This window comes from Anas platyrhynchos, chromosome 1, assembly GCF_047663525.1.
Source record: "Anas platyrhynchos isolate ZD024472 breed Pekin duck chromosome 1, IASCAAS_PekinDuck_T2T, whole genome shotgun sequence".
Lineage (NCBI taxonomy): Eukaryota > Metazoa > Chordata > Aves > Anseriformes > Anatidae > Anas > Anas platyrhynchos.
The window spans coordinates 137731510-137747121 of record NC_092587.1 but is presented as its reverse complement, the minus strand read 5'-3'; the positions used below and the strand labels follow the sequence as shown (position 1 = coordinate 137747121).

The window sequence follows — 15612 nt, the reverse complement described above, 5'->3', positions numbered from 1 at the left end:
GAGCAGGCGAACGGAGAGGGACATGTTCGGGAGTTTCTCTGAACTTGTGTTTTGGGGGCGCACTAAAATGCATCAGTACTGAAGGCACTGATTGATAGTGTGACGGGAAAACGAGCTTGTATTTGCAGCTAGGATCTGTTTGGGGCAGATATCGCAGATGCTGCCAGCTGAGGCGCCATCTCCTCAGGCAGACACTGCCACAGCAACCCTCAGGGACCCCTCAGGGACCCCTCAGGGCCCCGGCCGTGACATCACACCGGGGGGGAGCTGCCATGACGTCATCGTGCTGCCGTCACAGCCCCGCTTTTCCCCATTCCCCTCCCCAATTTCGGGGCGGGTCCCCCCCCGCAGCCCGCCCCCCGCCGGGCGGTGCCGGTGCCGGGAGGGCCGGGCGGGCGGAGCGGCGGCGCCAGCAGCAGCAGCCGGCGGCGGGGGCGATGCGGATGGCGGCCGAGGGGGCAGCGCAGAGCCCCGGGCCCGGGCCGGGGCCCGGCCCCGCCGCCGTGTCGCTGGGCCTGAGCGTGGCCGTGGTGTCCAGCCTGGTGAACGGCTCCACCTTCGTCCTGCAGAAGAAGGGCATCGTACGGGCCCGCGGGAGAGGTAGGGCCGCGCTGCCGACGACGACACCGCCACCCCCCTTTCTCCCCCCACCGCCGGGCGGCCCCAAAATTTCCGCCGTAGGGGTAGATTTCCCTCTCGGGGGTGGTTTGTGCCGGTGCCTTGCTGCTGCCCCCAGCGCAGGCTGCAGTGGAGCGGCGCAAACTTGCAGCTGGCGGCTGGCAGCATGAGCTGGCAGCTTCCCGTGGCGTTTTCCACCCTGAGCGCACAGCTCGGGGTCCCGCACAGCTGCTTTGGCAAGCGTGCTGCCCCTTCCAGGCGGCTGCAACGCGGTTTTGTTGTCCGCAGAGGGGTTGTGTGTGCATCGTAAATGCAAATCTTGCTGTAAGGGAAACGATGGGAAAATGAGGGAGACAGGAGTGACTCTCCAGCCTAAAGGAACTTTGCATTTTGCTCCATAGTTGGGTCTCATCGCTTTGGTCATGCATCCCTGTGCGTGGTGCTGGTGTCCAAAACACCTGCTCTGAAGGTTTTACTCACTTTTATCTGTCTGCCTTGCCAAGTGTTTCCTATTGCTGTGCTCAGTGTGGCAGGTACCCTGCGTCCCTCTCCTTTTGGTGTTCCCAAGCCGTGCGGCTCTGCCTTGAGCCTAGCGGTCAGAACCAGGAGCCCAAGATGGTCGGTGTCAGATGATGGCTTTTTTTTTTTTCCATTGCCTTCAGTGGGTGTTGTATAATTAACAAGGAGGCACTTCAAGGCTTTCCTCAGTTCTCTCCCCAATCAATAATATGGTGTCAATGCAATTAGTAATCCTCACTCTAGTTAGAAACAGCAGCGGGTGGCAAATGTTTTGCAAAGTTATCTTCCTTGAGTCAATATTTTCTGTAATTTGTGCTCCCAACAGTGTTTTTATTTTATATGCAATAACAAAAGTCTAAAAAATGATTACACCCACTCTAAAGCTGGCCATTTTCATTAGTCATTTTCCATCTCACTTCAATTATATAGTGTGATTTCCAAGCATTTAATATTTCATAAGTCTCCAGAGTTGCAGATTACTGTATCTTTCTTTCATTTGGGATTTCAGAGTGCCCGCTGTAGGTACAATGTTGCCTATTGCTCCAGCAGGCCTTAAGAGAGCATCTTCCCAAGTAAATTCAGAGCTGGATTGCTAGAAAGAGAAGCAGAATGTGAGAGAACGACGTGATAACAAGGTCATGTTCAGTGGGGCTAGTCTTTGGTTCAGTAAGTAGTGATTAGCCTTGATGCTTTGCAGAAGTAGAGCTGATAAAATGTGGTGTACAGGCTCCCCGGTGTGCTCCAGGTCAAGAGTCTATCGTCTGGCAATGAAAACAGCCATCCTTGAGCTGGGGAGGCACTAGGGGACAACCCAGAGTTTTTATTCTGCTCCTGGAAATGTGGCATTATGTCAGTAATTCAGAGGCTTCAGTCATAGTGTCTTCCAAACGTTCACATGCAGGAGGATCCATCCATGCTCCCGTACTGCCAAAACTGCGTGCCAGAACAGCTTCTGTGATACAACTTCATTCAGGCTGCTTGAGTGAAGTAATTTATCCAAATCACGTCTTGCTTCCATAGGTTTCCCATTCTCCTCATAGTGGTTCCAGTGCGTATGTTAAGCGGCACCTTCAGAGCTTTTCTCATGTGCTGACATTTTGGACGCTCTTCAAAGTAAAGCAGCATTACTATCACATAGGTGCTTCTAACACGTTGCCTTAAGGTCTAACTTGGACACCTAGGCCAAATCTGGGCACCTCTGTCCTCCCTTGTTTTCTGCCCACTCAGCTGCCTTGAGAAAAGGGGTTAAGGTGAAGGTCCTAAATAGCTGAGAGTATGGAAATCGTTCTGCTTTGTTGCTCCAATATTGCAGTTTCATATTTTTTCTAATATATCTTTCTATACTTCCTCTCCCAGGTACTTCATACTTGACAGATATAGTATGGTGGTCTGGCACTATTGCAAGTAAGTATCTTAAATGGCTCCTTTTTTTTTTTTTTTTTTTTGTTGTGGTTAGGTGGCAACATGAGACATCAGAAAATCTGGTTCTAATCTTGGATCTGGCACTCGCTGGTAATGAAATTCCTTTCCCTTGGGAATATCTCACCCTTACTAAACCGTCTCTCTGGTTGTTATGTCTGATGGTGTTAGAAAAGGCAAAGAGCTGGGATAAAACCCAGTTAGACTTCTTTCCAGATACTCTGTAACATTTGATGCTTGTAGCCCTTGGCACCCACACACTGCTCTGACTGGATTCTTGCATGTTTTGTGTCCCTGGGTTGTACTGCTATGCCCAGTTTTTAAATAAAAGTCAAAGCTGAATAAGAAATTGTAGTTCTGCACAAAAGGGCTCATTGAGCATGTTATGTTTTAGATCAGAAAGCAGTTAGCCAGCCTCAATTAAAAATAAAGATAAATTAACAAAACTTTCTGATTTCTAGTTTGACAGTTCCAGTTTGGGTGTTGTGTTAAATCTGCAAGATTAATATGAAGCCATGTATGGTGCTGATCATGAGATCTGTACAGTTTTCATCCGAGTATCTTTGTAAGCTATCCTCACACTGTGTTCAGTCTCCAATTTGAATCCAGCACGTGGAGTAACTAGCTTTTTCCTTTTGTAGCTCAGCCCTAGTTTTACCACAGGAGTTTAAAATCAAACCCCACTTACAGACACTAGTCCAGCCCTTTGTGGATGATATGGAAACGTTTTGATGCTGTTTCTGAAACGCATGTGAATCTAGTTGTTCCCTTGTTTTGATGCAGCAAGGTATTTTTTGTTGTTTTCATGCTGTACAAAAGGAATAGACATTGATAGATCCCTCAAAGAACAAAGCTTGCAGCCAGTGTAGAAGCCAACAGAGCTTCAGAGGCAAGTCCTCAGCTAATTTAAGATGAGCTTAAGCAGTTCTTTGTGGGCTTCTGACTTTGCTGTGATCACTGCTGCCTAAGCAGCAAAAAAAAAATAATGCTTTGGTCACTATTGTTTAGTCTTGGTGCGGCTTCTGACTTGAATCTCAGAACAAGAGTTAAAACGAGAGTTTTTATTATTGGAGCTTATTTGGGTGAATCAGAAGAAAAGATTTCCTGCTTAAAAGCTGCCTGAAGGCAAAATAGCTGCAGGGAAAGGTTTCCTTTGGCTTGTGTCTATCAGCTAGGTGCAGGTATTTCAGAACACAGCCTCAATTATTTCACAAAGGAACCGAAGTAAGGATTCCTTAAGGACATTACAGGTTCAGTATAGCAGCACTGCCACAAACTGCAACAGCAAGGGCCAGGTAGGCAGCTGTGGGATCCAGGGAAAGGTGGTATTTTGGGGGTTAGCAATATCAACAGTAAATCTGGGTGCAATTATAGTATCAGCTACTGTTTTCTCAAGTATGGAATTTGGGGTTAGGATGATGAACAAAACCAACATAAACTCTACCAACTTGTTTTCACAATATTTGTTCAGACAATGAACAAGCATTTCTGAGTTGGCATGCTGACTTGAAATAACACTGCCTAGCTATTTTGTGGCAATAGGATCTACTGCAAGACTTCAAATGAAAGCCTACAGATTCTGCTAAGGGACTTTTTTTTTTTTTTTTTTTTTTTTACACTGTACTCAGGGTGATTACAGATATTCCAGTTAGCATTAAACTTATTAGCTAAATAATTAGTTTCAGCGCAGGTTTTGATAGCTGCATAAATCTGACATTTGTGACTTTTTACAGTGGATGCATGTGTCTTAGCATGTTATTGCAGAATAGGAATGCACTTGGGAAAGAAATCTCCTGTTTGTCTCGTCTTACTGTGCTTTAGTTCATGTTGTTGTGGAGCGGTGTTGGAGCTTTTGAGCTGAGCTCCTTTACGATGAAACGAGGCTGGAAGGTGCATTCTAGGGACGTGGCTGATGCACATCAGCTGCAAACAGACTCGGTCTGTGGGAGCAGGCTAAAGTAAGTCAGCAATAAAACCCCTGAGATGCATGAAGCAGACATCTGTTGCTGCTCAGATCTGCTCTTACTGGTCTCCTTGCTGATGTAGACATGTCTGTGCACCAGGCTGTGTGTTGCAATAACTTCTGGGATATCGCTACTCCTTCTGCAAAGCAACCCTGGTGTGCCATCCAGAGCTGAAGTCACGTCTTGATTTACAACACTGATGTATCTGGAGACAGATTTCTATCCACTGAGGACTGAGTAGGTTGGCAGCAAAGGTCTTCCACAACAGGCAGATGGTAGCCATTACTCAGATTCTTTTTATAATTGGCCTTTGTTAATCCTGGCCTGTCACTCGCAGTCGTGAGAGACTGTTACTATTATTCCACTGCACTACTGAAAATTCTTGGTGATTTCAGTTGGCTCATAATTCGTGCAGTGTGACCAAAGCTTCAGAGTCCTAATTCATGTAGTGGTCTTGGTGCCATCTATTAGGGTTCTGTCCTCAGAAAGATAAGGCACCTGGCCTACAAAAAAAAAAAAAAAAAAGAAACAAATAGATTATTGCCAGAATAACTTGAAAATGCAGAATCAGCAGAAACACTGAGCCAGGTGTGCCCTGCCCTCTGTGCAAGGTGTTCCTCAGGGCTGTTGGATGCCTTGAAGGTATCCGCGTGTGCCTGCTGAAGAACAGGACTGAAGCTGATAGCTGAGTTCCTCCACTCCCAGGGGTAGAAAACATTCAGAATACCACCACTGACTCCTGTGCTCTAACTCATTAACTTCTTTGGCTTGTTCTGGCATACAGAGAAAGCCTCGGTGCCTTGAATTAGTTTAATTTTGCCATGCTCTGCAGTTCCGTGAGTTTGTCTCCTTCGTGTTCCATGTAGGTTACACAGGTCTTCAGCTTCGCTGAGCTAATGCAGTAAATTAATTAATGTTTGCACAGTGCTGTGCAGGTGTGAAGAGCAGGGTGATAACAATATTTGATAGTCGAGGGCAATGCCAGCCTGAGCAGAAAGACAGTTTGGCTTCTTGATACGTTTTTAAGTGCTAATAATGGCTCTTAACTTCAGCTTGAACTGCGAGCTGTGCGTAACTTGTGTTCAGTCTCAGGGCTCTCACCCGTTACCAGGCTGTCACTAGGCCAGCATCATGTTGGCCTGTTATAAACTTGCCAGCCCTTGCAAAACCATCAAGCTGTTTTTCTTTTTCTTTGCTGAAAGCTTGAACACATGAAGTGTTTATCACAGCTGTGGTGTGCAGTAGCGTGGCAAATTTAGGAATTGGCTTTCATGGGGCAGAGGGGAGAGAATAAGACCGTGAGGCTTTTGCTGTGACTTGGCACGGATCTGTTCTTCTTACAGTGGTCGGGAATTCCTTCTTGTGTTATATAGGGCTTTGAAAAGTTGATGCAGTCTACTGTGTGTCTGTCAAGGAGCTTTTATGCATGTGCTTCTCATTGTTAGATTAGCTTCCTGTCCTTCCTTTCTTGGTGGAGGGTAACACTGCTGTTAGGGACTATAAGCAAGTGCATTTGTGTTATGTGTATGCATGTTCTGAAGTTGAAATTGGGGCTTAGATATGCTTTTAGCACTCCCCATATAAAAATATTTGAGTGTAATCTATGTTTTTCTAATTGATAGTCTTATTTGCAACTCCTCTTGGTGGAATAAGAGTAAGATTTACTGTATCCTCTTGGACCACCATCTATGGCAAATATAAATCCCATATTAATGTATAAAAATTCCAGCCATTTTGTGCAAAATTAACAGAGCTGAGCAGATCTGTAACATCTGTTTTCCAGTTAGATCAGTCTTTCTCAAGCAGTATTGGGTAAATTCTCATTCCTCCTTTTTACAAAGGGATTTAAAGGCTTATTTCTGTTTCTCTTGACAGTGGCTCTGGGTCAAATAGGGAATTTCTTGGCCTACACTGCAGTCCCAACTGTGTTAGTGACTCCCTTGGGAGCACTTGGCGTTCCATTTGGGTAAGAGTTTGCTTTTTTTGTTTTTCTTTGAATGCTGTTACTACTGAGCAAAGCATCAAACAGACTCCATGATCACTGGATCCACTATGAAGATGTCAGGCTTATGAGCTTTAATGATGTATTATAATGCCACCGATTGCAGCTTTGCCCAGTAAAAGGGGTGGTGGTGGTGGGAGAACAGTGAAGAGAGGGCTACTGAGTATCTTCTGTTTATCACTATGCTCTGAGACAGATAAATGACATTTTTTCCTTCGCTTTGACTATTCTGGACTCTTCTGTTTATTCTCTTATTTACAGTTCCCTCACTATGTAGGTCTTTCTCATTGTTTCACATTCCTGCCCTACTATCCACAACCCATGTGTTTATTGATGCTGATGTTAATTTAAGTGGGTTTGGCCTAGTTTCTTGTAGTTCCCTTCATATGGATGCCCACAGCTTCTTCAGTGTGATGCTCATTTGAGGGAAGAGGGCAGAAAAAGGCATCAAGTGCTCTTGAATGGATTTTAATATACAGTAAAATATTTTTTGAATAGCTAAGCACTAGCAGTGGAACTACAACAGTGGAAAAAGTACAATTATTTAAAAACAATGCTGTGCATTGCCTGAGATTATTTTTTTTTCCTGTTACCCGCTGTTGTTTGCTGAATTATCTATCTGACTGTTTTGGTCATCTACTTTAGAGTAGAAATTGCTTTGTGTAGGCTTCATGTCTGTCTTTAGTTTTATACTCTGTGAGGCACAATGGTGCTCTGCTCATCAGCTATTTAGCCTAGGCCACATAATTTTGTATATTTTGTTCAGCTACACATTTGAGCTGAGCCTTGGGATCTTTGTAACCAGAGCTGACTTGTATCTCATGATTGCATAACATATAAAAAATGTGGGTTACTGGTATCTCAACAAACCATTAACAGGTAGGTATCTGCCTCAGAGCTGCCAGATGCCTGTTTGTTCCTTCCTTTCTTTGTTTTTTATTTCTTCGCTGTTTTTTTTTGTTTGTTTGTTTTTGTGGTTTTTTTTGGGGGGTGTTGTTGTTGTTGTTTTTGGAGGAGTTTGGCTATGGTTTGGGGAGTTTTCTCTTTCTGGGGTCATTTTGTTTCTTTGTGTTTCTTTGTTTGTTTGTTTTTCCTGAGATGAAACATCAACGAATGAGTAAGGCAGAGACTGGGTGAATCTTTCATAAGATAAATCAGAAGCACATTTTGAGGGCTATCTGAAGATTCGCTAACATCTGGCAATAATTTCTTTAAGAAGGAAATTGATGTTTAAAGTAGGTGTTAGAGCATTATTAAGAGGATTTATTCACACTTTTAATACTCTTCCTTTTTGTGAAAGGTCTATTTTAGCTTCTTACTTGCTGAAAGAAAAACTGAACATTCTTGGCAAGCTGGGATGTTTGCTGAGCTGCGCTGGATCTGTTGTTCTCATCATCCATTCCCCAAAGTCTGAGAGTGTAACAACTCAGGCTGAGCTTGAAGAGAAGCTAACAAATCCAGGTACTTTGTTCTTTTCTTAAGTCAGAATGATTTTGTGAGACCGAGAGCACACGTGAGGAGGGGACATGCCATACCCATGAGACAGGAAAATTGAACTCTGAAGAAAATGTAACATAATAGAGGCAAACCAATACGGTATTTTGTGCAGGAAAACGATGACTTGCTGAACTTAGAATTTCTCAGATTTATTGATACGTATGTGCCAAAAGGAAAGCACAAATGTTTTTGAAAATGTTCTCTTTCACAATAAGATTAGAGCCTTTTGAACTTGTAATATTCTAAAATCTTGAAAAAGTGTATCTTGCTTCTTAGAGATCAAAGGTATAATTCTAGGATTTCAATTTAAGTTGCTTTGTACAAAACAAAAAATACTCATTTGCTTTAGGTGAGAGAAACTGAAACCTAACAACATCAGCTATCTAAAGTTAAGGATGAGAGGGGAAAAAAAGTAAAGCAAAAAAAAAAAATTGCAAACAAAGAGAACAAAACAAATACCCTGGTCTAGATTTACAGCTTGTCTGACTGAAACGAATTGGAAATATATTTCTTTAAGACTTTAAAGCACGCAGTATTTTTCACTAGTCCAACTTGTTTGCAAACACTGTAATATAAATGATATGGCTTCCCGGTTCTTCCAACCGCCCCTTCATCCCACTCAGCTAAATGGGATCTAACTTTATGCCTAAGCTCCTTGCTGGGTCCACCAGGTTATGAATAAGGTGTTGTCATAGCTGTCTGTCATACAGGACTTTAAGGAGTATAACCCTGATGGAAGAGAACATTTTAAAAAAAAAAAAAAAAAGCCACCTTCAGTTCAAATGTGCAGCTGTGTATTTGTGTATTTTACTACTTGATTTGCTTTACACAAAGCATGTGAGAAGTCACCAGTTACAGGTGCCCACGCTGTTGCTAAGAGCACAGCAATATGGGTGTGTATTCAACAGTAAATCTTAATTGTGGTGTATGGCTTAGGTTCATTGGTAACACGTGATTTGCCTGCTAAAATGTCGAGAATGCCAAGAGTTCTTACTGTGCTGTTATCTTGTTTTCTTTTTGTTTTCCAGTTTTCGTGGGTTATCTCTGCATAGTACTGCTAATGCTTCTCCTGCTTATCTTCTGGATAGCTCCAGCTCATGGACCTACTAATATCATGGTTTACATCAGCATTTGCTCTCTCTTGGGCAGTTTCACTGTTCCCAGCACAAAAGGCATTGGGCTGGCTGCTCAAGATATCTTTCACAATAACCCATCGAGTCAAAGGGCTCTGTACCTCTGTCTGGTACTTCTGGCAGTATTAGGATGTAGCATTATCATTCAGTTCAGATACATCAATAAGGCACTGGAATGTTTTGACTCCTCTGTGTTTGGAGCCATCTACTACGTTGTGTTTACCACTCTAGTCCTGCTGGCTTCAGCTATCCTTTTCAGGGAATGGAGTAATGTAGGAGTGGTAGATTTCTTGGGAATGGCATGTGGATTCACCACAGTATCTATTGGAATTGTTCTTATACAAGTCTTCAAGGAGTTCAACTTCAATATCGGAGATTTAAATAAACCTAACATGAAGACAGATTAAAATATTTTTTTGAGGGGAAACTGGATGGCTCAGGGAATGACGCAGAGCCTTTCATTTCTAGGTCACTGATTCAAATGTGATTCAGGTTGGTAGTTGCCCTCTGACGATTTGGTGGCCTACGTGAAATGAATTGGAGGCCTCCATCCAGTTTCAAAGGAGCAGTTGTCCATGTACCCCAGTCAACACAATAAATGACCTTAATTGGGACCGTTGATTGAGTCAGCATAGGGACCGATGTATTTCCTTACTGTAAAGGGTGATCCATCAGAAAAGATTCATGGCTAACCTGACAGACCTGTGTGTGAATGCTTGTGTTATGGTGGCTGATGTGGGTAGAGAACATCAGTTCCTAATGCACTCAATCTGATACCTTTCATGGGTGATGTATACCTTAAAAATAAGGGGGGAGGGGGAGGTGAGTAGAGCAATTTGTTAATACTGCAATGTGTTCACCGTCAAGGCTGTGAATTCTGAGACAAACGTTGGCTGAACTGTGGACTGCAGACTTGACCTTTTTAGTGACTGTCTTAGCAACTTGGTCTGCCATGTGGTGAAGACACTGGGGAGTCTTAAATTGAATTCTTTACACAAAGCAGTGGACCCTTAAAATCCTTCACTATTTCCTTATCAGCTGATGGTAGTGTCCAGGTATGCGTTTTTCTTTGTAACATGTGCATTAAGACATACCGCATTCACCTGAGAGTTTTTAATTGGGAGCAGACAGAAAGACTGCGGAAACAATCACAGACTCATTGCCTATATGGTGGCTTATTTGTAAGCAGCTCAGAACTATTTCAGTGCCTTTGTAATCCAAAAATACTGCATAAATGTGAATGTATTTGTTTCAGATGGCCTACATTGGTTTAATAATTCAGTTTTACTGTCTATAATACTGTATTCAAATTCTAAACATGTAAAGCATTCAGAAGGAGCCATGTATTTTTGGCAGAATTCAAAAACCTGAATTGAAACTCTAAGATGCCTTGACAGCTTCTTAAAAAAAAAAAACAAAAGCAATGTAGTCATAATGGGAAGAGGTAACCTACAAGAGGGCCATTCAAAGATGACCAACATACCTTGATTCTAGTTCAGTGACTAGATAGGAAACCATTTTATGAAGTAGTTAATAAGCAGCAAAAAACAAAATAAACGTGTAGAAGACAAAAGAGAATAAGATTTCTCAGAGCTCAGAAGAAGAAAAGATGGCCTCATCCTCTTATAACTTGGGAAAAGGAGGTCGAAGGCTGAAAAAGCATAGGCATTCAGAGAGCTGGGTTTCAGAAAAGCAACAGGAACATAGAATCAGATCTGCTGACTTACAGACCTGTGTGAATAGTTCAGCAATAATATTTTGACAGGTAGTATAAAATAGGTTAAGCTGTGATTGGAAAGATTCTGAACTGTTTAGTTTAAACCTTTTAAAGAATATTGGTATTTCAAAAAATAGCTAACTTTCATGTTGTGTTTATACTTGTTAGTTAAAACAAAGTCAAAAAATTGTAAGGTGAGCCTGAAAAGTAATGAGTGTTACCATTTTAAGAACAAAAATGGAAAGCATACAGTTGAAGTCAACACCTCTATGTCAGGATGTCTCTTGAACAAACAAACACACAAAGTGATTATGAGATTGTTTGAGAAAGTTCATTAAACCTTATCAAGAAATCACGAACCTAGCTTTGTGGCTGGCTGAGAGTAATGCAGATGTTGATTAATGGGGAGTGATAGCATCTACTTTCATGACGTGTTTTTTTGACCTGAATTAATCCTACTTTAAAACTCAGCCTCTGTTTTAATTTCAGAGAAATGTTAAAAGCCCTTCTGATGGCAGCAATAAACATGAGGACTTACTCTCAAAGACTTACTATTCTGAAGGTAATATTGTGAGGGAATAAGAGCCCCAGGATGTTATTTGGAAGCCAGTTTTACAACCTCAAACTGTGTGGGAGTGATTCTGAATTGAATCTGAGTCTGAACTAGCAGAAACATATGTTACTATAGACTGGCACAGAAGCCAGGTGTCTTGGTGGAGTAAAATAGCGCTGGCAGAGAAGGGGCCATCTCTGTGGATTTGCAGATACTATGTATGATTTCTAGAAAGTTTCAGGATTGTAAATGAGGGGAATTGGGCTATGAAAGATGGTTAATACTAAACCCTGCCCTTTATTGGTTGGAAGATGGTATATTGGTTATCAGCAGACAGGTATGTTTTGTCATACTAGTTCCTTTTTTTTTATTGAAACCTGAATTGTACATAAGTTATGAGACCTGTAGTGACCTACATTGTTAAAACCATGTTAGCTGTTTTCTGAAGCAGTCAAATTGTCTTTTCAAAATCCACATTCAGAGTTCATGAGTTGCATGTTGGTTTTGTACCTAGCATTTGGTCTCTGAACAGTTCCGTGAGAATCTTTCTTTAGGTTAAAGTGAAAACATTTGTGTTCTCAGACCTCTGGCCATATTTGTGTGTTTTGTTTTAAAGTTTACTCCTATTTATTTAGAAAGTGCCTATCCTAGTATGTTGGGTGCATATGCAAATCATTAGGAAATATTATATAAAAAAAACTTGACTGCCCTGTCTAAACCTTGCCATTTTCTGCACCACACAAACAAGTTTACTTGATGAACGCTCTCTATGCAGAGTAAGAATTAAGTAGCAGCCATGTTCTGTGGTCCTCTGGCCATTCTTACAGCTGATAAAGGTCTGCATAGGTGTCTTCTCCCCAGCTGCTCCTCATCTGTGATGAGCTTTCTAGAAATGTCTAGTTAACCTTCTTTAAAACAGATGTCAAAAGCCAGCACATAAGGTGAAAGAGATTCTTGTGGCCTTGCACATCTTTATATCTGCAGCCTTTCACACCATGAATGCTAAATAACAGAAGCCTTTATTTTTTGCTACTTTATTCAGTATCTAACAGTGTTCTTATGAGTTCTGCTGTACCTGGATCTGGTTCAATTCTCAGAGAAGTGCATTAGCATTTTATTTTGTCACTGTTGGTATGGTTCTTCTTCCTTCTATCCCACGCCCTCCTCATTCTAAGTGTCCTACCTCTTTTAGTCTTTTCCCATTGCTTTTCTGACTCAAGAGGAGGCACTGCTGAAGCTGAATTTTAGCTGTTCCCTCTTTTCCACCCCCTTTACGAGTGACTTTGAATAAGATATCTGAGTTCTGTCATCTCAGGGAGCAAATGTGCATAGTTGTCTCCTGAGCTTTGGTGTCCCTCGTGGGTCTGCCCACCTTCTCTTTGCATTACATGTGCTGATAGCTACAAGCCAGATGATTTGTGTGCTGATTCCGATGTAGAAGTGACGGAGGCTGCACATACCACAAAGCAGACTGATGACAGGGGTGGGGTGCATTTTGAATTCAATTCAAATCCATATGAAAGACGTTTCACTCCGTATGTCTGGCTTCTGTTGTGCTTACCAAACACAGTTATATGAAGACAGCTCTTTGACCATTATCCCTTCAGTGTATGGAGGATTTACACGTGTCGCTCCTGATCTTTATTAGGTGTCAAACACAAAAATCCCTCAAATGTTCAGTAGGAGAATAGAAACCTTTTTGATACAACCAAAAAAAAATTTGCTACCTTAAGTACTTATGTAAAAAAAAAAGAAAAATCTTTAAACAAAGTTATCTGCTGTATTGACTTTCCGGGACACTGTATGTGTAAATAGAGCCTATTTATTAGTGAGCTGAAACTAACATGAATGAGAACCTGTCATATCACACAGTTTGACAAGTGAGGCTTCCTACTAATAACCTTGGTTTATATTTAACATAGGTATTTTTCTGAAGTAACTGGCACTGGAAAATGAAAACACTGGATTTTGTTTGTTGAAATACTAGAATGTCTGAGGTTTAGCTTTGCTTTTTATTTAAAAACAAGATAGAGGGTTTGTATTTGAAGAAGGATCTCGGGTTATTAAGTATGGGGTGCTTAAAATGGGGCTTTGCACATTATACCCATCTTACCTTAAATACAAAACATTAAGGACTCTATAGATCTTCCTCAGTTGTCTTGTGATGGTGTAACAGCTGTGAAGTTTTACTGTTAAATCAAATATTATCAATAATTTATCTATTACCTGATATCTTTTCTTTACAGAGATCAATCTTTGTAATAATTCTTTGGTGCTGCTGAATATGGGCTTAAGTGATGCAGGGTTTTCGTGTACTATGTTAGGCAGCAATGAAGTCAAAAGTTAATACTAGTGCCCAAGTGTTTCAGACAGCAATGTTGAAATGATTACAAAGTTACAGATTAAGAAATCTTTTTTAAAAGCTGCAAATAAGTTTTCTGTGTTTATTTTTGTTGCTTTTATTTTCCCAGATGGTTGCTCTAGAGAGTAGAAAATGTTACACAAAGGGGGTATTTTTTTAAGTTAATTCTTTTTTAACTGTGGATTTTTTTTTTACCACTTTCTCTTTTCTTGGAATGTAAAAAATAGTTCTGATGGGATGTGGGGGAAAAGGTGGATGGCAGCAAATACACAGTGTCAGGTTGGGTTGCTTCGATGCTATTGCAATATAGTCACTACAGATTACATAAAAATGGTTTATTTTATTAGCTTCTGAACAATGTATATATATCTTTGTTAATGGCTTACAAGTCAAGCTTACTTCTTTGCTTTTTAAAAAATAGTTATAGGCATGTTGTATTTGCCTTGTGTAAATTATTAAAGGCTATTTATTAAGTTTTCTGAAAACTAATCTATTTATTAACCTGTAATGTTTTAAAATAAATGATTTATTTCTAGCTCAACACTTGTTTTGTGACTCCTGCTCTTTATTACACAGGGGGAAAAAAAATATTTTCCTACACATCTAGCTGCTGTGCAGCCTAATCCCAATTCATACACCCAAACTATTTTCCTTACCTTTTTCTACAATACTGGTCTTGCTTTTACTGGTAGTAGAAGCTTCTTTCCTGTGTACACACATGAAGGGCTCAGTCACCATATGGTGACATCTGCCAAAAAAAACCTGCAGTCTTAAGGCCTTAATTACACTGAAGTTTGCTCACGGGTGAAATAAAGGCTTCTCTGGCAGAAATGCTTGTTGGGACCTGAGTCATTTCAAACTGTGTTGGAACTACATGATCTGTATGGTCCCTTCCAACCCAAAGCGTTCTGTCATTCTGTGTCTTAAGGAAGCCTGGGTCACCAGTCTCATTTACTGTTAACAAGAGTTTCCTTTCCTTTCTACGGAAGGAAAGGAAAACTGTGGAGCCCAACCATCTAACCCTTCATCTGAGATTCATAGCTCCTCAGGTACTGGCAGATAAGCACAATTTTCAGGCATGCAGTTTTTCTTCAAATGGCAGGATTTTGATTAAGAGCTCTTTCAGTCTTTGAGCTGTGTTTTAGGGGATGCATCAGTATTATTGCTGGTCAAATTTCAGTGTTACTTTAAAACAGGCAAAGTAGCTCCTTTCCAATATAAAACATTGTGTGCATTAGAAAACATTGTTGTGGATTCTGTACAAAATATGTGTTGGAAATTTTATTTTTGAATGCGTTGATGATGTTAATGTGCTGTGTACCAAGACAGGAAGACCAGAAAACTAGAGAATCTTTCTTTTCTACGTGCAGCATCTCTGGTTTTATTTTTAATTTTCAGTTTTTTAAGAAGACAAGGAGTATGTATTTTGGGATTTTTTTTTCCCCAATAAAATTCAGCTCTGTTGTTCTCTTATTGCATATCGCTGCAGTTAGAGCTTTCAAGGCATCATTCTGGTAAAAGCCACCTATACCACTGTTACTACTGAAGTCTGTGACATAACCAGTCCTGAGCATACATATCTCACCCCCACAGCTCATGTGGGAAGTGCCTTTTTTTTCTTCTTTTTTAACCAAAAAGTGGGGAGAAAAAGTGCTGTTGATTTGTTTTTCTGAGCTTTCTTTTGAGATCTTATGTCTTAAGCAAAGTCCCTGAAGTTGCATCTGGCACTGCAACTGTTGTATGAATACACTCGCAGACACGGATCCTTTGTTCTGCTCAGCTGTCTTTGTTAAATGCAGCAGGGACACGGCCACGAGAGACCATGCTC

General features: G+C 41.2%; 1 protein-coding gene across 1 annotated transcript; it reads left to right on the top strand.

The window, feature by feature from the left end:
- Window positions 1-349: 349 nt before the first annotated feature.
- On the top strand, window positions 350-14327 carry NIPA1 (NIPA magnesium transporter 1). Its single transcript, XM_027446875.3, has 5 exons — window positions 350-600; window positions 2494-2541; window positions 6396-6486; window positions 7823-7983; window positions 9048-14327. Exons 1-5 carry the CDS (start codon window positions 438-440, stop codon window positions 9557-9559), a joined length of 975 nt encoding a protein of 324 aa, XP_027302676.1. The 5' UTR covers window positions 350-437; the 3' UTR covers window positions 9560-14327.
- Window positions 14328-15612: the final 1285 nt, after the last annotated feature.

Bases quoted from the DNA above. Each gene is read 5' to 3' on its own strand.
- NIPA1 (XM_027446875.3), top strand. From the start codon at position 438: ATGCGGATGGCGGCCGAGGGGGCAGCGCAGAGCCCCGGGCCCGGGCCG. The intron at 2,542-6,395 runs GTAAGTATCTTA...TTCTCTTGACAG, and splicing joins GTGGTCTGGCACTATTGCAA to TGGCTCTGGGTCAAATAGGG. The intron at 6,487-7,822 runs GTAAGAGTTTGC...TTTTTGTGAAAG, and splicing joins GCACTTGGCGTTCCATTTGG to GTCTATTTTAGCTTCTTACT.